The sequence below is a fragment of the Papaver somniferum genome, chromosome 11 (assembly GCF_003573695.1).
Source record: "Papaver somniferum cultivar HN1 chromosome 11, ASM357369v1, whole genome shotgun sequence".
Classification (NCBI taxonomy): Eukaryota; Viridiplantae; Streptophyta; class Magnoliopsida; order Ranunculales; family Papaveraceae; genus Papaver; species Papaver somniferum.
In genome coordinates this window covers 134861353-134883223 of record NC_039368.1, presented here as the reverse complement: position 1 = coordinate 134883223, position 21871 = coordinate 134861353, and the positions used below count along the sequence as shown (strand labels likewise).

Sequence of the window (21871 nt, the reverse complement as noted above, 5' to 3'; positions counted from 1 at the left end):
GATTTACTTCTAATGTCTTACCCAAAATAAAACAATGGTCCCCAAAAAATCGTTCTGAGAAAACGTTTGCTTGCGGTATAAATATGGATATCCTTGAAAGTTGAAGTGCGCTGTAATATGATGTGTATCCGGTATGTATCCTACACAAAGTGAAGATAAGCCCACGTTTTAGAACTACTCTTCTTCTTCCCCTCCTTAGAGTAATTCCTATGGAATGAACAAACTTGGAGTTTGTTCATTTGGCTCCCATTATGGAATGAACAAACATGAAAAATGGATGTTGAAATTAACAAATCTGATGCTTTGAACATTGAGTCTGAACATCCAGCGCACGTCTATGGTAAGGACGGGCGATCTTGCTACGAACGCGCGACAATGCCAAAAACGCCAACGATTTTCTCATTGACGCCCGCATCTCCTGGTTTAACGCCAAGTACAATCCCTGATTATTTTACTACTTTTTAATCTTATTTTATCTCACTTCATCTTATTTTATCTCACTTAAATTTTATATTTTATTTTTCATCTTAATACTATTTATTTATTTACTTATAAAAACTATAAAAAATTAAAATTATACGATCCTCATGCTTTTTAGAATACAAAAAATTACTTTAAGAAACTGGATGGGATCCAAGTCACCAGTCACCAACACCGTTCTGAATGTCGATGCCTAACCTATGAAAAAATAAATTACATTTCTTTGCACTGAAATCAAACCTAGACAAATGATTATGAAGCCTCTTCATAAAATCCACCATATCCTCCTCAAGTTCCCCAAATGTCGTGAAAGCTAAGGTGCCAAAACCAAAGCCTTCAGCTAAGCATTTATCAAAGTGTTTTTTATTTTTGAGCGAGATAGCATTGATTAATGCCAATCCAGGCTGGAAAGCACGAACACCTCCACCAGTAAAAGGAGACACCCCAGTCACATCCAAACAGACGTCTCGACCATTATCCCAGTTGTAAACCATGATATCAGCAGGTCTCAGAGCTCCACCATCATTAGACAAGTAACCCAAATCAACCTCCTTCCCAGCAGCAACTCCGAAAAAGAAATACTAGTGGGACCCTAGAAAATCAAATCTATTCATTTTCCCCTGCTTTACCACAGTGGAAAAACCCGTTTGACCATCCACGTGGCTCAATAAAATTATGAGTTTAAACATTATCATAGGAACTGCTCTCGGTCCCACTTAACTCACTCACTCTCTGTCTCGACAAACCCAATGTAAAATAGTTCCGTATATCCTAATCAAGGAGGGTATTTTGGAACAAACATGTTGTTTTTGTCTCAAGTGATGAGAAATACATAGATATGCATCGTGTGTTAAGAACCATTTCCTTGAGAATATACCGACCATTTCAATTGCTATGTACAACTCATAAATGTGCCGATTCATGGATAACATGTAGTTTATGGAAAATTGGAAATGGGTGAATATTTGGAAGGACAAATAGATAAGAGATGGTGACAGTAATGTTTCCAAACTTCCAAATGTTATCAATTACTCACTAATTCTGGTAACCAGCCGCCAGCCGGAGATTAGTAATATAACACAACGGCTCAATCAGGGGGAGTAAACTTCCATCTTAAACACTTCATAAAGGGTATTGGGCAAACCATTTGTCTTTTAGACCCAGGATTCAATAATCCACAATGATTCTTCATAATTTGGTCGGAATTATGCTCTCAGGATTTGGAGCACCACAATGAAAATCATTTGATTAGTTTTAGCAGAGAAAGCATGTAGGATTAACAGGGACTTCACTTGTGACCCTTTTCGTGATCGAAAACCAAGGTCTAGACGCACACTTGGTGTGGGGAGGAACGGAACCATACAAGAGCAAGTATGATTGTTATTTGCCCTTCCATTTAATTCTTCAACTGCTACCGCAAAGCATGTTCCTTAAATACGATTTGCCACTGAATAGCATGTAACAATACCCGATAACAAAAACCGGAATTATGTGCAGAAACAATCATAAAAACTTCATTTGGGCATGAATAGAATCATGCAAATCAGGTTAACAGTATTAGTTCAATGATGCTGATCCGAATGATTATATGTACATTTGTCCGATTTTTCACATACACCAACGCTAAAAACTCTTCTGTCAAAAGGTATCGATAAGAAATTAAACAAAATAAAATACTAGTTAAAGTCTTTTTGAGATGTTGGAGGATACTATTATGGGAAATGATTTAAGGTTAATATCAATTAAGCTGAACAATATAGAAATGTTATACTTTCTTCATGTCAGTAATTTAATTGAGAATTTGAAGAGAAAAAACCACGTACATAATTCAGATGGGCTGTGAGATGCAGAAACAGAGCATAACTCATATTTGGGAATAAGAGAAGTAACATTAATCTTTTAAATCTCCGAATTGCCCAACCGATTTTTTTCTTGGTTAATCAATTACTCACCAATGATGGTAACTGGGACACTAATAAAAAAGAAGAATGGTTCAATCAGGGAAGGGAAGTGCAATGCCACCCCTTACAACTTGTGGGAAGAAGATAAAGTGATTTGCGTTTTATTGACAAACGGAAATAAAAAAAAAATCATAGACCCATTTCAAAAACCGTTAATCATACAAAATCTAAAGTAAACACCAACCTTCAAGGCAACAAGTCCATAAAGATAATGCTTGCATGGTTGCACCCAATGAGGTCTCCGATGACAATTTAAAAGAATAGTAGGAAATACCAATTGGTCCTACAAATAATATATTAGAGAGAGTCTAGTCCAGTTGACCTAGTCAATTGTCTGTTTGGTCCTATTTGGTAATATAAATTATAGTTTGGTCCTAGAAATTATGGTTTGGTCCTAGGACGACATCATGGATGATGTAATTGTCATCTTGTAGTAGCAGAAATACCCTTTTAGACTAGGACCATCTTCTTGTAGTAGCAAAAATAGAGAAAAGTAACTTATATGGTCAAAAAGTAAGAGAGAATAAATCATTCTCATATTTACTTTCTCTCTCCTATATTTTCAGATCTAGAATTTCTCTCTCTCTTTTTTTTTTTTATTTTTTTCCTGCTAGTGATGAAGAAGATGAAGATGATGATGAACGATTCTCTCTTTTCTCTATTTTTTTCTCTGCTAGTGATGAAGAAGATGAACGATGATGATGATGAAGTTTTGCGGGTTTTTTTTTTAATGTTTTGCTTTTGTTTTGATGATGAAGACGGTGAGGATGAAGATTCTGCTGCTATTTATGATGATGATGAACCTTTATCATCTTCATATGCTTGGGAAAGTTTCAGATCTACAAAAGAAGTTGAAGATGACGGAGTTCATTTCTAGAATGAACTCTGGTTTGTGATGAAGATTTTGATGTTTTTTCGTCTGTTGTTGCTGCTGATGATGGAGAGGATGAAAATGATGAAGATGAGTTGATGCTGCTGATGAAGAAGATGAAGATGACGGAGTTCATTTCAGGAATGAACTCTGGTTTGTGATGAAGATTTTGATGTGTTTTCTTGATGGAACGAACTCATCTTCTACTATTGTTATTGTTGTCAAAGATAGATCTGTTGTTGTTGAAGATTTAATTAGGTTTTTGTTTTTCTTGATGTTTGCTGCGATTGGTGATGAAGATGAAGACGAACTCAAGATAGATATGTTGTTGTTGAAGATTTAATTAGGTTTTTTGGTTTTCTTGATGTTGCTGCGGTTGGAGATGATGATGAAGATGAACTCGTCAAACCCTAGAAGTCTGTTGCTGATGTTGCTTAAGATGAACTTCATTCCTTGAATGAACTTCATTACTGAAATGAACTTCTTTTTTGGAATGAGCTCTGCTGTTTATATAGGTTTTTATCAAGAGTTCATTCCAGAAATGAACTCTAGTTTATATAGGTTTTTATCAGGAGTCCATTCCAGAAATGAACTCTGGTTTATATAGGTTTTATGAGGAGTTCATTCCAGAAATGAACTCTGGTTTATATAGGTTTTATGAGGGGTTCATTCCAGAAATGAACTCTGGTTTATATAGGTTTTATGAGGGGTTCATTTTAGAAATGAACTCTGGTTTATATAGGTTTTATGAGGAGTTCATTCCAGAAATGAACTCTGGTTTGTTCTTAATAATGAAATTTTTGTAGAATTTTAATGAAATAATGAAGTTCTTTCATATGTGATATAATTTAGTTTTTATTAGGTTTTCATTTGTAAGAATGAACTTTGATGGTTCATCACACAGAATGAACTGCTACAAAAAAATAAGTAAAAATTAACACAGAAGGGTATTTTTGTCTGTTTTATATTTTTAAATAATTATGGACCAAACAGTTTAGGCGTTTTGCAAAAGGACCAAACAGACATGGGCCCACCTAAAAAAGGACCAAACGATATTTTTCCCAAAAGAATATCTTTTTTTTTATAAGAAAGAAATTGCATTAATTGGTGAAATGTTGGTCTCCTGTTAGGAGACTACAGATAGAAGGATTAAAATTTTCATAGCTCTCACAAGCTTGTCTAGTTTCTCTTGGTGATCTTGCAATTGCATTAGCAACTTGGTTATCATCACGACTAACAAAATCAAAAGAACAAGAAATAAAAATAGAGATTAAATGTTTGATCTCCTTTATTAAGTTCCTATTTTCCCATTGAATGGGTAATGAATGATTGTTGATGGACTAAAATAGTAGCTTTGCATCTCCTTCTATTTGTATTTTTGTCAGCTGCTGCCTTTTAGCCCAGTATAATGCCTCACGCACAGCCATGCACTCCCCCGCCTCTGCACCTAATGCTCCATTTCCATAGGTTCATTTGATTCCGAGACAAGTACCTGTGAAATCCCGCATAACAATTTCAGTTCCAAATTCATTAGTCTGGTGATCAAAAGATGCATCTATGTTGAGTTTAATAAAACCTTCTACAGGTGGCTTCCATTTAGAAATATTAGAGTTGCTTGAAATATGACTCAAAGAGTTATTGACTGAATGCAAGTGAGATGCAAGATGATAATGAATTTTATGCACAGAATTAATATGGTTAAGAGATACTCCCTGAAAAACTAAGTCACATCTGTCTTTCCATATGACCCATGCACCTATCATTAAGTAAAACAACCACCTTTCTTCTTCTTCATGCTGAGTAGAAGTGGACCAGCTTATCACTCATTCAGAGACAGTGTTACAGTTATCTCTAACTGCATCTATATTAATATTGATGCCTCTCCATACTGATCTGGCATGTTTACATTCAAACAACAAGTGTTCCATTGTTTCTGCATCACTACCACATATTTCACAGCTGATATCTTGATTGTCATTGTAAATGCCTCTCTTGTATTTAGTGCAGTAAATATCTCTTACGCATTTCCATGCAAAGAGTTTAATACGATGAGAAGCTTTACAACTCCATAATGCTTTCCATACTCTTTTGTTTACTGTGACCCCATTGATTTGAACTTCTCTGTCATTGAAAGCTAGCATTTTATAGGTACTTTTCACTGAGAATTTACCGTCCTTGTCTGGCATCCAGATCATAGTATCATCCTTGCTGTTATCTATATATAGAGCTTGTATTTTTAAGGAGGTATCAGTGTCAAATAACGTGTCTAGTAAGTTAACATTCCACTGTGGAGAATCAGGAAGGAAAAGCTCTGCAACATTTTCATAAAAACGAAAGAAATCATTCTTGGGAAGAGGAGGGTAAGCCATACCAGGTATCCATCCATCTTTCCATATTTTAGTCTTCAAGTCATTGTTGATCTCCATGAAGCAGTTTTGTTGTACAACTAAAAGACCCTTAGTTATACCATTCCAGACATAAGAACAGTTTGTAGCACTGATGTTTTGATGAATGATATCACCAGATTTAAAATACTTACTGGATAGAACCTTAGACATTAAGTTGTTAGGTTCATTGCATAATCTCCATGCAAGTTTAGTCAGCATTGCCGGATTGAGTTTTTCCAAGTCTCTGAAAGCTAGTCCCCCCATTTCTGTGGGCCTGCATAGGTTCAACCAAGCTGTAGGATTATTACCTTTGTTGCTATTATATCCCTAGAAAAACTTTCTCTCTATGCTTGTGAGTTGTTGAAGAAGATTTGCAGGTAATTTGAAAGTGCCCATATGATAAATTGGGACTGAATTGATCACATGTTTAATCATAGTGCCTCTCCCTGCTTGAGAAATGGATACAGCAGACCATGTGGATAACCTGTTCTCAAAAGATTCCTTTATGTTTTTGAAAGAATCCTTTTTAGAGTGGCCAAGAATTAATTGAGAACCTAGATATCTTTCTTTAGAGTTCATAATTTTAACCCCAAGAATTTGTCTAAGTGTTTCTGCAACCTCAGGCTTTGTTTTCTTGCTGAAATGAATTGCACTTTTATCAAAATTTATAACTTGACCAGATTGACTGTTGAAATCATGAAGTAAGTCCAATAAATGATTAACTGAAGTTAGGTTTGCTTGAGTAAAGATCAAGCAATCATCTGCAAAAAGCAGGTGATTAATGGTTGGTGATAATGCAGCCACTTTAATTCCTTTAATTGATTTATTCTCCTGTGCGGCTGTGAGTTGTCTTGATAAGAACTTCATTGCTAGAATGAATAAATAAGGTGATAAGGGGTCACCTTGTCTGATACCTCTGGAAGTTGAGAATTCTTCACAAGGTGATCCAATGAGGATGACTGAGAGAGTAGTAGTGCTGATGCATTGATATATTAAGTCACATAAATCTTCATTGAAACCAAAATAAGAAAGAACCTTCAGTAAGAAAGACCATTGTAGCCTGGAAAATGCTTTTGACATGTCTAACTTTAGAGAAAGCCAACCTATTTCTCCTCTTTTCTTCTTCATTGAATGTATAATTTCTTGTGCTACAACTGTGTTATCACTAATGAGTCTGCCTAAAACATATGCAGCCTGAAAGGGAGAGATAATTTTCTCCATTAATGGCTTCATTCTGTTGACAATAACCTTAGAAATAATCGTGTATGAAGTATTACACAGACCAATTGGTCTGTAATCTGCTGCACAAACACATTTCTTCTTTTTTGGGATTAAGGAAATGTAAGTTTTGTTGATCTGTTTGAGGATGTGTTTGGTTTCAAAGAATCACTTGACCATAAGGCATACATCTTCACCAACTATGTTCCATTGGCTTTTGTAAAAGCCATCTTGAAACCCCTCTCGACCTGGTGCACTCCAGTTTTCCATACTCTTCAAGGTAGCATGAATTTCTTCATCTGTAGGGATTCTTGTGAGAGTCATATTGTCTTCTGCAGAAATGATTGTAGGCAGAATCATAAAGCCCTTCATTAATCACTGGATTGCTGGAGGTACTGATGCTCTGAAAATGCTGAGTAAGATGTTTAGAGATTTGTTCTCTAGACTGGAGCCAACTGTTGTTGTGATCTTGTATAAAATCAATGTTATTCCTTGTCTTTCTTCTATTTACTTTGGTGTGGAAATATTTACTGTTTACATCCATATCTTTGATGAAGTTATCTCTGGATTTTTGTTGATAAAACTCATCTTTAATTTTGTGCCATTTGGTTAACTCACTGTTGATGTTGATGATTTCCTCACTATTATCTGGACCAGAAGGTTGTTCTTGTATTCTCTGCAACTCTTGTTTAAGATGATTGACTTGTTGATTAATATCGCCAAAATTCTCTGTGTTCCACAAAGATAACCTTTTCCTTGTTATGTGAAACTTATGAACAAGCTGAAAAGCTGGAGAGCCACTAACACTTTCTTTCCAAGCATTAGAAATGATAATAGCACATGAAGGATCATTCAACAAAGTCCAAAAAAACTTAAAAGGTTTCCAGCATTTTGTTAAAGTAACATTAGTATCAAGCATAACAGGGCTATGATCACTACCTAGTTGAGAAAGGTGTAATAGGTTAGAATTAGGAAGTTTAGAGACCAGTTCCCATTACCTAAAGCCATGTCTATCCTAGATTTAATAGAACCAGTACCCATATTATTATTGGTCCAAGTAAAATCTTTCCCAACATAACCTATGTCTTCTAGACCACTGCTTAAAACAATGTTGTTAACCCAAGCATCAGTAGAGGAAGATGCACTAGTATTAGATTCAAGGATATGAAAATTTAAATCTCCTAATATAATCCAGGGATTAAAATTAGCTCTACTAATTCTATGAATATAGTTCCATTGTTCTTTTTTCTTTGCATAGTTAGAATAACCATACATACAAGTTACAAAAACTCAGGTTTGTTGGGATCATACTGAACAACTACATTGAACATGTTATAATGAGTATCAATAATGTCACAAGTAAAACCTTGTTTCCAAAGTAAGACAAGACCACCAGAGAGACCTATAGGTTCAATAAATGCACTATTAGGGTACTGAAACTGTTTTAGAAGAGGTTTGCTTTTGTGTTGATCTATCTTAGTCTCACATAAGAAAATTATATCTAGGTTTTGTGTTCTTATAAGGTCACTCAGATGATTTCTGGCAGAAGCATTTTTAAAACCCTGGACATTCCATGAGAGTACTTTCATATTGTCAAACCCAATTATAAAGAAAAAGATGAAACTTAAACCGAGGTAAGTATGATTTGGAATAGGGTAATGCAGGAGAGTGATAACCAAAATGATTTTGAAAGAAAAAAAGAATAAAGTAAAATACTATGTAGAAAAGGTTTTTATGTGTTTAAATTTTACCTGCATCTCTTTTTCTGTGTTTCCAGATTTGTTATCTCCAGTGATGAATCTTTGAGCTGATTGGAATTCTGTGTTGGAATCAATATTGGTGGTGGTGGATGAAACTCCTTCAATGCTGGTATCAGAAGTGATGCTTTCCTCAGTAGCTCTTAGTCTTTTGCCAAGCCTATTGTTCTCTCCATCATCCGTACTCTCTGCCTTCTTCAGCAAGAAATCCAGATTAATTTCAACACCGTCCTTAGGAGGAACAAAAATTGCAGTTTTCGTTGCATTTTTGTTGTTCTTCTTAGAAGATGGTGCATTGGTTGTTGAGTTGATGACGATAGTCTTCCGAATGCTGGTCATTTTCCCAAAGAAGTATGGCTTTTCGTGTGCCTTTTCAAGAAAAATTTTAGCTGCCTTGCATGCACCCTTTATAATGTTTTATGACATAACATTCAGTGAAAATACCAGGAGGTTATCGTTCATAAAAAAGCTTGATCCAACGAGATACACCTGCGTTAATAACAACCTTAACTCCTCTCCTTAATGGGTTGGTGAGGTCGATATTGACACACACGTTGACAGGATCACTACCTGCAAGAATTGCATCTTTAGGTTCAATTGCCACAACCTTACCCATAAGTTCGCCTATTTTAGTTACAACAACAATATTCATGTGTTCCGACAGTAAAAACCTCAGTTGAATCCAGAAAAGTTGAAAACCCCAGTGTTTCTCCTCTGTGTAAATCATATCCGGGATATAATCGTGCACCACAAGAAGGTGCCTGTTGATGCTCCATGGACGCTGCTCAATGAATTTGTTCAACAGATCCCAATTGTTGAACTTAAAAATCATGATATTAGGATTTGTTTCCACAATCCTTAAGTCTCCAACTTTCATAAAAGGCCATGTGAATCCAATATGCTTTTCTACTGTTTCGGCTTTCATTATTCCTTCTATAATGATCTTCCTAATGGCACTTGCTTCCCAAGTTGTATCATCTTCCTCTCCTTTGTCATCAGCTTGAGAAAAATCGATAATCTCAGTGGTGTCACCCAGAACTAGTGCAGCTTGCTTAAACCTGTTAACCAAATCGCCAACTTGCGAAGAGCTTTCTCCTTCCATTTTGGTAATGTGAGATTGTATTACGGTGAAACTCAGTTGATTGTGGGATATATTCTTATGAAGAGGGTGATTAGGGTTTTGAGTATAGAAGTGGTTAGTACAATTCCATATTTCTTGGCTAGAATAATTCGATTCAATTAATAATATACTTTCTTCAACATGGTAGGTATTGCAGCTGGTTTTTGACCAGAGAAAAATCAAGCAAACAATTCTCACAAAGAAGTTGAAATTTTTGAATTTCAAATTTTTTAAACTGAGATAAACGCGAGCTTCATAAATGTTGTGGATCAATGGGTTGACTCCGATCTTGTTTTTCATCCACCACCAACCATTGAATCCAGCACAAAATTCCTGTTCAAACAAACGATTGAAGATAATAATCATCTCGTCAAACGCCATAATCACAAACATATCACAGCCAAATATTACCACAAACATAGGTCAGCAAATACGGCTAGTTAAGTATATGAATCAGCCGCTAGATCACATATTTGTTTTTGAAATCAATGGTGAAAGGTAAAACCCTTAAGTCAAAGGGAAGATATCTGACCTATATAAATCCTAGTATATGTTGGATTAACTTCAACATAGAAGTCAATAACAAGCTGGTTAGGACAAGATTAGGAAATTGATGTAATCCTAAGGGAATTAGAAGTCATCTAGTTCTAAGAAAAGGAAAGACATGTAATAAGGTAATAGTACTAGGAAAAGGAAAAGGAATTCATAGTTCTATATATATATGATCATCAAAGTTGTGGTTTATCATACGAGCAAGATTAGAGCTTGTGTTTAGTTTTGAGAGATTTTCTAAACATCAATAAAGAGAGTTGTCTTTATATAATCTAAGTTTCATCTTGCAGTTGCCATTAATTGGTATCAGAGCTTGTTTCTGAGCCATGGAAAACGAAACCACCGTTGTGGGTGCAAAACAGTTCACGCCACCATCAATACAAGTTCCAATCCTCAACGCCAAAAACTACACAGTATGGTCCATGAGAATGAAGGTACTGATGAAAATCTACAAAGTTTGGGAAACAATTGATCTTGGTACATTGGACCCAGACAAAAAAAATGTTGCCATTGGATTACTCTTTCAAGCAATACCAGAATGTCTTGTTCTACAAGTTGGTCAACAGGAAACTTCAAAGAAAATTTGGGATGCAATAAAGGCACATAATCTCGGAGCTGAACGAGTTAAAGAAGCCTGTATGCAAACCTTAATGTCTGAATTTGAAAGAGTGAACATGAAAGACACTGATACTATTGATAGCTTTGCAGGAAAGCTATCAGAGATAGCCTCAAAAGCTGTGTAAATTGGACAATCCATTGATGAAGATAAACTGGTAAAGAAGTTTCTCAATAGTTTACCAAGATCCAAGTATATTCATATCATAGCTTTTCTCGAACAAGTCTTAGATTTAAAAAAGACTAGCTATGAAGATATAATTGGAAGATTGAAAGCATATGAAGAGAGAATACTTTATGAAGAAAACAATGGAGAAACTCAAGGAAAACTCTTGTACACAAACTCTTACCAACAAAACTCTGCGACAAGAGGAAGAGGTCGTGGAAGAGGTGGTAGAGTAAACAGAGGCCGAGGAAGGGGAGGAAGGTTTAACTCACAAGATAGAACAACAAGTCAGAATGATCAAAACCAAGGGAAAGAAAAGAAGGATAGATCAAACATTATTTGTTACAGATGTGATAAACCAGGACACTTCTCCTCTGTATGCCCTGAAAGAATACAAAATATGGAAGAAGCAAAAAAGAATGAAACAAGGGAAGCATATACAGCTCTTTTCATGCACGAAGTTGTATTCTTAAACGAAGGGAAACTAATACCAAAGAACTACGAATCAAAGGATGGAGAATAAGGAATCTGGTATTTAGATAATGGAGCCAACAATCACATGACTGGTAAGAGACACTACTTTTCTGAACTCAATGAGAAAATCAAAGGACAAGTGAAGTTTGGGGATGGATCTTCTGTAGAAATTGAAGGGAAAGGATCAATTCTATTTCAGAGCAAGACCGGAGAACAGAAGCTTGTCACAAACATCTACTTCATCCCAAACTTACAAAGCAACATTCTAAGTTTAAGACAAGCTACAGAAGTTGGATGTGATGTTAGAATGCGACAAGATTATCTAACAGTTCATGACCCAAGTGGAAGACTTTTAGTTAGAGTCTCACGCTCACAGAATAGACTCTAGAAGATAAGTCTCATGATTGGAAGGCCATTGTGTCTGAATATGAGACAGGAAGTTCAGACATGGAAGTGGCACGCAAGGTTAGGACACATAAGTTTCAGAACCTTAAAAACTATGTCTCAGAACAAGATGGTTCGAGGGATACCACAGATAAACGATGAATCAAGGATCTGTGAATCATGTTTAGTTGGGAAACAAACGCGTCAAGGTTTTCCAAAAGCAACAATATTCAGAGCCTCAAAGCCATTAGAGCTTCTTCATGCTGATTTATGTGGTCCTATTACACCATAAACCCTTGCAAATAACAAATACATATTTGTTATTATAGATGACTTCTCAAGATATATGTGGTCTATTCTTATGAAAGAAAAGAGTGAAGCATTTGACAGATTCAAAGCTTTCAGAAATCTAATAAAAAAAGAGTTAAAAGAGGTGGTAAAAATGCTTAGAACTGATAGAGGAGGAGAGTTCACTTCCGTAGAGTTCAACAAGTTCTGTGAGTCAAATGGAATCAAAAGGCAACTCACAACACCATATACACCACAACAAAACGGAGTGGTGGAGAGGAGAAACATGACTCTAATGGAGATGACAAGAAGTTCTTTAAAGGCTATGCAGGTACCTAATTATCTATTGGGAGAAGCTGTACCACACTCCACATACCTGATAAACAGGATACCTACGAAAGCTCTGAAAGACATGACTCCATATGAAGGTTTTCCAAAGACAAAACCAAACATAGATCATTTAAGAGTGTTTGGTTGCAAAGCATACGCAAAAGTTGATTCTGCAACTCTTAAGAAACTGGATGATCGATCTCAGACTCTTGTGCATCTAGGAATTGAGCCTGGATCCAAAGCTTACAGATTATTCAATCCAACAACGAAAAGAGTGACAGTGAGTCGAGGTGTGGTATTCGATGAAAAACCAAACTGGAACTGGAAAGAAACTAATGATGGACCAAGTAGGGATCCAGGAATGTTTCACATGAGATGGGGTCAAGTAATTGATGAAGGCGAAGGACCCATAATCATCAATACCAATGAAAACAATGATGTTAATCAAGAAGAAGCGGAGATTGATCCAACGAGTTATAGAATAAATGTTGGATGCCTTAGATACTTGTTACACACAAGACCAGACTTGGCTTTCTCTGTGGGAGTAGCAAGCCGTTATATGCAGAGTCCACGCAAGTCTCATGGTGATGTAATAAAGCAGATATTGAGATATCTAAGAGGAACAATCAGCTGTGGGTTGAAGTATGGTCGAGGAGGATTAAAAGGAATTGTTGGGTATAGTGACAGCAGTCATAATATTGACCAAGATGGTGGAAAAGGTACAACTGGTCATATATTTTATCTAGGTGAAGTACCTATTACATGGTGTTCACAGAAGCAAGACACTGTAGCCCTCTCATCCTGTGAAGCTGAGTTTATGGCTGCAACAGAAGCAGCTAAACAATCAATATGGCTTCAAGAACTGTTGGGTGAAATCAAAGGAAGAGAACCTGAAAAATTTCTCATCAAGATTGATAATAAGTCTGCAATTGCACTCACTAAAAATCCAGTGTTTCATGGGAAGACGAAACACATTCACAAAAGGTATCATTTCATACGAGAATGCATCGAGAAGGAGGTCATTAACGTAGAACACATACCAGGAACTGAGCAGAAAGAAAATATATTGACAAAGGCATTAGCTCGGATCAAGTTTGAAGAAATGAGACAACTGATTGGAGTACAAGATATATCACGGGTAAGGTTGAATCTTAACGGGGAGAACGTTGGATTAACTTCAACATAGAAGTCACTGACAAGCTGGTTAGGACAAGATTAGGAAATTGATGTAATCCTAAGGGAATTAGAAGTCATCTAGTTCTAAGAAAAGGAAAGACATGTAATAAGGTAATAGGACTAGGAAAAGGAATTCATAGTTCTATATATATATGATCACCAAAGTTGTGGTTGATCATACGAGCAATATTAGAACTTGTGTTTAGTTTTGAGAGATTTTCTAAACATCAATAAAGAGAGTTGTCTTTATATAAGCTAAGTTTCATCTTGCAGTTGCCTTTAATATAGTCTTCTACTAGGGCATGACTAAGTTGTGCCGCCTCCGTCTGTTTTGAAAAACCAAACCTGAACCCTCAAAATCAAACAACCCGACTTCTCTTATTCTTTGATTCTCATCGACGGAAGCAACAAAATCATGGTAGAAGCAAGTGGTGGGTGGTGGTTCAGTAGCAGCAGCATCACCAACAAAATGTTATTCTTGCACTATGATTTTTCCTCTTAAAATGTTGTTTTTCCATTAACTAATGCTGGTGTGGATTCTTCCTGTAATCTTGTTTAAGGTTGGATTTGATCTTGAACAGTGAGGATCAGATTACTCAGGATCATTTCTCTTTTTCTGTGATTCTAGACCATTCACCCATTTTCCTGTTCAAGCCGATTATCATCCAATTCAGTATCCTGACCCATTTCTGCTTAGATCTTCACAAGAAGCGGGGAAAAGAAATTCGAAGAGAAATTGAAGGGGGAATTAGAGTTGGTATTTGTATTAACACAAGATACGAAAGTAAATTTGTAAGAGCACTCTATAAAAAAAAACAAAAGAATTATAAAAAGTGTGTTCTTAATTTCTATCCATTCGTGTTTATTTTTTGAATTTGGCTGATTTCTTTGGAGATGTAGATAATAAAGATAACCCTTTACAACTTATTGAATTGCTTCTGCGTAAAAAATTATCAAGAGAAGGATGAGATCTGTTGATGCCCTTGAGTCTACTCCTCCAAGGAGCGCAATTTTATCAAAATAATTGGGGTTTTCTACTTCCTGTTCTACCTAGTTCTTGGTTGATGCTCCGTTCCAGTTACTTAAAATTCTCTACGGACATGGTCTTGAAGTTTTACAATAGGGTATGGTACTTATTAGTAGTAGTGATGTTCATTTGGGCAATAAATTTTTGGTATTTAGACAAACCATTAAGCCATCCCCATAAACACCCATAAAGGGTATTGTGCCAACCAGATGGGATGGGGGTGTTGCTCGTCTTTTAGATCCGGCATTCAAAAATCCGCAAGAGTTAAACGATGATGATCTCATTTGCTAACTAGGCTAACAATGAAAATCATTTGATTAATTTTAGCTGTGGGAGCGTGTAGATTTTAACGGGGCTTTTGTGACCCTTTCTGTCACTATTGGTGGCACACTCGGTCATTCCCCTCCGTGCACCAGGAACGGAGCCACACGAGCAGATATGAGTATTCTTTGCCCTTCCTGCTTTCCATATTGGCTGGCTGCCTAAAATCGGTAATGAGATTTGAAGTTTAATCCCCAAGGAGAAATTTGCTCCTACCACTGCTAACGCAAAAGCAGGTACTGTAAAGAAGATTTACACACTGCATAACATGTGTCATCTAACAATTAATACCCGATAGCAAAAACAAGGAGTATGTGTAAAACCAATAATTAATACTTCATTTGGGCATGAAACTTTAGTGCATAGAATCATGTAAGTCAGGTTCAAGCCATTTCCTTAAACTTTCATAATTTGGAAATAAATAAAAACTGAGAAATATATGTGTTGTTTGTTAAAGAACCATTTCCTTTAGAATCCTGACCATTCCATTGTACAAATTATTATTTTTTTCGTTGGAAAGGAAAGGGGGTCAAGGAGACCCCAACCTGCAAAGAAAGAAAAGTAAAAAAGGAAAAAGAAACAAAACTGTCAAAAAGGTCTAAACAACAGACCAAAACATACAGCCAATTACTCTCTAATATACACTTTTCTGCTGGCATCTTCAATGACAATGTTCTTCAATTCTTCTGTGAAGGTGTTAGGATCAATAAGTAAGAAGACCCCGTCTGGATGAGAGCCAGCAATTAGGTCTGCTGCTCTATTTGTTTCCCTGTAGGCATGTTGAACCTTGCAGCTAGAAAACATTGCACGCATGCGCTTAATTGATTCCCATGTATGGTGGCATTCCCAATGAGGTTTTGGGTTTGGGCTCAATAAGTAAGAAACTGCAGTCATAGAGTCTGACCTTAGAGAGACTCTAGAATGATTCTTGAGAATTGCCAGCTTGAGACCTGCTTCCACTCCCTGTAGCTCATGCTGAGTAATTGTGAGGGGCTCTGAACTACCAGCAACAGCTTCCAAGGGGATTCCTTTTTCATCTCTTATAATAGCTCCATAACCTGCAGCCACATCAGAGAGGGAGCCATCAGTTTTAATGGCCACCTCTCCAATATCTAGTTTCTCCCATGTGCATTCCACTTGAACTGCAGTTATAAATCTTGTGTCACAATTCCAATAGTTGGAAATTGTTCTGCTCTCAGGGGTTAAAGGAATTAAAATTGTGTGGGCTGCCATTTTTAACTTCACCTCTTCAATGATGCCATGGTAGACTGAATCATAAGTTCTGCTTTTCTGAGTGAAAATCTTGTTGTTCCTCTCCCACCAAATGTGATAAATGAATGCATTAAAGGAGAGCTTCCTAATAGTACCAACATCCTTCTTGCCTTTGAACTGCCTAATGCACCAGGTAATAGCTTCTTCCCAATTAGAGTGTCTGCAGTTCCTTAAGCCTAACCTCCCTAGCAATTAGTTCCATATAATGATGGAGAATCTGCACTTGAAAAATAGGTGATAGTCATCTTCTAAAAGCTCATTGCACATAACACAAGTTGGGTCCACATCTAAGCCCCAAGAGAGAAGTTTGTATCTTGTCTTCAGCTTCCTGGGTATACAATAAACCAGTGCCTGGGTATACAGTGTGGGAACCACAGAAGAACATTCCAATCAAGGATAGGATTCTTGTGTCTAAGAGCATTATAGGTTTCCTTGAGTGTGTAATCACCAGAATGGCCTGCAGTCCAAACAATTTTGTCTTCAAGGAGACGATCAGTTTTAACTCTAGTGATTGCTTCAGAAACTTCTCCAAGAGCATGAGAGAGGTTAGGGGACAGATGCCAGTGCCCATTTACTAGACAGCTGCTCACCTTTGCATCAGCATTATGGGCTGAATCATAAGACATGTGGGTGGGGAATATGTTCATCAAATTTCCTTGACGAAGCCACACATCTTTCCACAAACTAGTGGACTCACCATTTCCAATCAGGGATAGAATGTATTTGCGGGCAAGCTCCCTGTGGTCTAGTATCCTTCTCCAACACCAAGAACAGTCATAGGGGACTGTTAGAAACCAAAAATCCTTCTTCTTGATTAGATTCTTGCTGACCCACTGCACCCATAAGGTATCTTTGTTTCTAACAATATCCCAAATATGCCTTAAGTTTGCTGCAGTGTTAGTTGTCTCAATACACCTTATACCCAAACCTCCTTCTTTGTAAGGATGACAGATAATGGTCCAGCTGACTGCAGGCTGCTTATAAGTAAGATCTATACCAGCCCATAAGAAGTTCCTAAATAAGGTGTTGAGGCAGTTTATAGTCTTCTTAGGGAGGACAAAACAAGCAGTCCAAAAGATGAGCATGCTACTGAGAACAACCTTAATGAGAAGAACTCTCCCTGCGTAAGATAATACTCTAACCTTCCAAGATTTGATTCTTGAGGTGACATGATGAAAGAGAGGAATGCAGTCTGATTGGGACAGTCTGGTGGAGAGAAGAGGAAGACCAAGATACTTAACTGGGAGAGTGCCCATCTGGAATCCAAGAAAAGTTTTGATGCCATAGGAAGTTATACTGTCCAAAGAAGACATGAAAATGTTGCTTTTGTTGTTGTTGACCACAATGCCTGTTCTGGCAGAGAAGATATTGAGGGCAGTGGCCAAGGCATTAGCAGAAGTAACATCTCCATTCATGAACACCAGTAAGTCATCAGCAAAACAGAGATGGGTGACATAGGGTCCTTGCATCTGGGATGAAGAGTAAAAAGCCCTGTCTCCACTTGTTTGAGCATAATAGAATTAAAAATCTCCATAAGAAGAACAAAAAGGTAGGGGAAAGAGGGCAGACCTGTCTGATACCTCTTTTCCCTGCTATATAACCATGGGCTGTTCCATTGACCATAATAGAGAATTTAGGAGAACTGATACACATACTAACCCATTCAATGAACTTCTTAGGGATGTTGTACTTCTTCAGAGCCATAAGAAGGCATCCCATCTAATGCAGTCATAAGCTTTTCTAAGGTCTATCTTCATAACACACCTTGGAGCTCCACTGTCCCTATGATAGTTTCTCAATAACTCATGAGCAAGCATTATGTTGTCTTGGATTGACCTTCCAGAGATGAAAGCAGACTGGCAAGGGCTTACAATCTTTTTGACAATATGTTTTAGCATAACAGTTAAGATTTTGGTGATGCATTTATACATTGTATTGCAGCATGTTATAGGCCTGAAGTCATTTAAGATGGAGGCAGTTTGAGTTTTTGGGATAAGACAGATAAGGGTTGCATTAACCTCACCTAGGATCTTGGAACTTGAGAAGCAACTTTTGATGGCTTTAATGAAGTCTGTGCCTATAATCCTCCAGCATCTTTTGAAAAAATGGGAAGAAAACCCATCAGGCCAAGGAGCTTTATCTGAGTCTATAGTAGACAGAGCATAAACAATCTCATCATTAGTGACAGGTAATTCTAACCCATTTGCATCCTCCTCAGAGACAGTGTGTTGGAGCTGAATTTGGTCCCATGCAAGTTGATCAATAGGAGAGGCAGATTGTTGACCAAAAAGCTGAGTATAATAGTTAACACACTCCCTGGCTATGTATTCATCCTTGGTTAATCTGTTGCCTTCAGTATCATATCACACAAGCATTCTGTTCATATCTCTTCTTTCAAGGATGGTCTTGTGGAAGAAGGAAGAAATATTGTCTCCAAGCTTAAGCCATTGTACTCTGGATTGTTATTTTTTCATGGCCTCTTCCTGCCTTGCCTTCTTTGCATAATATCTAATTGCTACTTTCTCATTATTGATGGATGCAGGGCAGAAAGGGTTTTCTTGAAGCATAAGCTGAGCTGACACCAAGTGACTCTTTGCTTCAATAACCTGATTGTTCAAATTGGTGAATCTTCTTTTTCTCCAAGCAATTAGGTGGGCTTTAACATTCTTGAGCTTAGTAACAAAAATGTACATTGGGGTGCCTTGCACTTGAATATTCCAAGCAGCCTCCACTATTTCCATGAAATCAGCCTCTTCAGTCCATGTGTTGTAAAATCTGAAGGCTTTTGGACCCTTTCCTCTATCTTCAAAAGTGCTAAGTATCATGGGGGAATGATCAGATATTCCACTAGTGAGGAATTCAGTGATGGAGTCTGGGAAGCAATCAAGCCATGCTAGATTGATGACAACTCTGTCCAGTTTTCCAGTAATTCTGGTAGGAGCATCCTGCTTATTAGACCAAGTGAGGTGGCATCCTATATAGGGGCAATCAAACAGTTGAGAGTCCTGAAAACAATCTTGTAGACTGGACATTGAGGAAGAAGAAACATGATCTCCTCCCTCCTTTTCATGTGCATATAAGTAAGCATTAAAGTCCCCCAGGATGCACCAAGGGAGACTGTTATTAGCAGCAAAATTATTCAAAGTTGTCCAAAGTTCTTCTCTTTGGACTGCAATATTATGGCCATAGACAATAGTTAGAACAAACCATGGTCCATTCATGATGGACATTTTAGCAAATAAAGCTTGATCAGTGCTGAAAAGAAGAAAAACTCTCACAAGACTAGAATCCCACATTAATCAGATCCTACCTAGCTCATGATTGTTGTAATTATCCAAAAAGGACCAGCCAGGCATGATGTTATTCCTAATTCTTTCTTTATAACTAGCTTTCACTCTAGTTTCCACAAGACCACAAAATTTTAAACTACTACTATTTATTAATTTCCTTACCTCCACTTGCTTCAGGGGGTCATTGAGCCCCCTGGTGTTCCAGTTGCCAATGTTATTCATTGTTAACAAGCCTATAAGGAGCTTGTCTAATCCGACCTGCCTTTTTCAGGTCAGTACCTTTAATACCCACATGGAGACCATTTGACTTAATAGATGAAACTTTTGGGTCACCTTGAACTTTGAGAATTTGAACAGGTCCTTTGTCAGTAGAATTAGAAGAAGTTGGAACCTCCTGAATGTTTGGGATGGATTCTTCTCAAAAATAACTATGGGGTCTGCTGAACTTGGAGCTTTTTTCATTGATGGATCACTGGGGACTTCCATATGCTCCAACATCTCATTTCCTTCTCTGTCTTCTAACACAGAGAAAGTGTTGATCCCAGGAACCACATTAACTAAAGAAATGGCAGTTTGATGAACTCTAAATGGCTCAAAACCCGGAGGGTACTGAGGGGAGACCTCTTGGTTAGAATTACTCCCGCTAGGTAGGTCATTGCTCCCAGCTTTCATCAATTTTCTTTTGTTATTGACTGATGTCCATCCCTTCTCTGCTTGAGGCAACACTATATCATTCTGAGATTGAGAGGCTGTCTCTTGAGGAGGAGGAGGATTGGGTTTTGCTTTAGGCACATAGACTTGTGAAGGGGGTACAATAGCTGGTTCCTTCACCTTATTTGGGCATCTAGCTTCACTGTGACAAAAGGTCGAACATGATAAGCATTGAGCCGGCTTCCAAGCATACTCAACTTCCACTGTGCACTTGTATCCATTGTCAAAGACCACTGTAATCTCCTTTTTAAGCACAGATTTAGGGTTGATTTCAACACATACTCGAGCAAAAGACATTCTAGTTTTAGCTGTCGTAGGACCATCCAGAAGTAGAGGTTTCCCCACAACAGAAGCAATGTAACTCAAACCAGTTGGATTAAATACATGAACAGGTACCTTCCTAATTGTCATCCAAACTGGGATAGCTTGGATATTCTCTAATTCTTGCTCAATAAAAGGTTCCCAGTTACGAACAAAAAAGGGAGAGTGAGAAATAAATACCGGACCATGTTCTAGAGTAGTTACACGATCTTCATCCAGAGAAAATTTGAGTATGTAGGACTTATCACCATGTACTGTCATCGACAGGGTTCCCTTAATGTTCCAAGCTTTCTCTATTGCCGATTTCATACGAGTGAACGAAAGTCTTTTTCCCACAAATCCTCCTACAACCAATTTTTCACATTCCACCATATGATCAGCCAAAACCGGAGCTCTGATTCTTGCAACAAGGTCACCATCAATCATTTCTGGTGGTCGATAGCTGAGATCAACTGATGATCTAGGAAGATGAGGACGATTCTGATTCACTGCGCCACTCCAGCTAGCATTGGGTATGTTCAAATTACCTGGATTTCGATCACATAATGAAGTAGAAGGGGTTAAGGTAGGGAAACTAGATGGGTTATGAGGGATTCCTGGATCAGGAGGGGACGGAATCACCATTTTTGCAGAGAAAAAACCCAACCCTAATCACCTTTGACAATGGTCAAAATCGCCCGGCCAAAGTCAAGGAAAAGAGAGAAGAATACGAAAGTGTCTCGGGAACACTCAACCCCATTGTACAATTCTTAGATGTACCAACTCTTGGATAATAGCTTGTGGAAAATTTGAAATAGCAATAAGGTGAATATTTGGGGGGACAAATTGTATATATAATTTGAGTACGAAATACTGGCTCTAGAATGAAAGTTAGGTCAAAAGCTTGAATTCTAGAGTTCCTGATCCCCTACCAATAGGAATCAAGAGTGTTGCATTTTATTCGGCATTCACAACCCAAGGTCTCTACTTTTCCGTAACTTTCTTCCTCTAAAATATCTTATCTTTGCATTTTATTCGGCATTCACAACCCAAGGTCTCTACTTCTCCGTAACTTTCTTCCTCTAAAATATCCTATCTTCTTTTTCCAGTTCGCTTACGGCATGATATTACTTTTGCGGAGACCAGAGATTATGATGTAGGTTTTCGTTCT

The 21871-nt window shown here is 37.4% G+C and overlaps 1 protein-coding gene across 1 annotated transcript; it reads right to left on the bottom strand.

Annotated features, from left to right (window-relative positions):
- Positions 1-15656: 15656 nt before the first annotated feature.
- LOC113325232 lies at positions 15657-19911 on the bottom strand. The gene is made up of 7 exons (XM_026573441.1): positions 19745-19911; positions 18887-19654; positions 18164-18742; positions 17969-18041; positions 16761-17868; positions 15759-16584; positions 15657-15672 (listed from the first exon to the last, which is right to left on the bottom strand). Exons 1-7 carry the CDS (start codon positions 19909-19911, stop codon positions 15657-15659), a joined length of 3537 nt encoding a protein of 1178 aa, XP_026429226.1.
- Positions 19912-21871: the final 1960 nt, after the last annotated feature.

Bases quoted from the DNA above. Each gene is read 5' to 3' on its own strand.
- LOC113325232 (XM_026573441.1), bottom strand. From the start codon at position 19,911: ATGAATAACATTGGCAACTGGAACACCAGGGGGCTCAATGACCCCCTG. The intron at 18,042-18,163 runs GTGTGTTATGAA...TATGTGTATCAG, and splicing joins AGGGACAGTGGAGCTCCAAG to TTCTCCTAAATTCTCTATTA. The intron at 16,585-16,760 runs GTATACCCAGGC...ACTAATTGCTAG, and splicing joins TCTTCTGTGGTTCCCACACT to GGAGGTTAGGCTTAAGGAAC.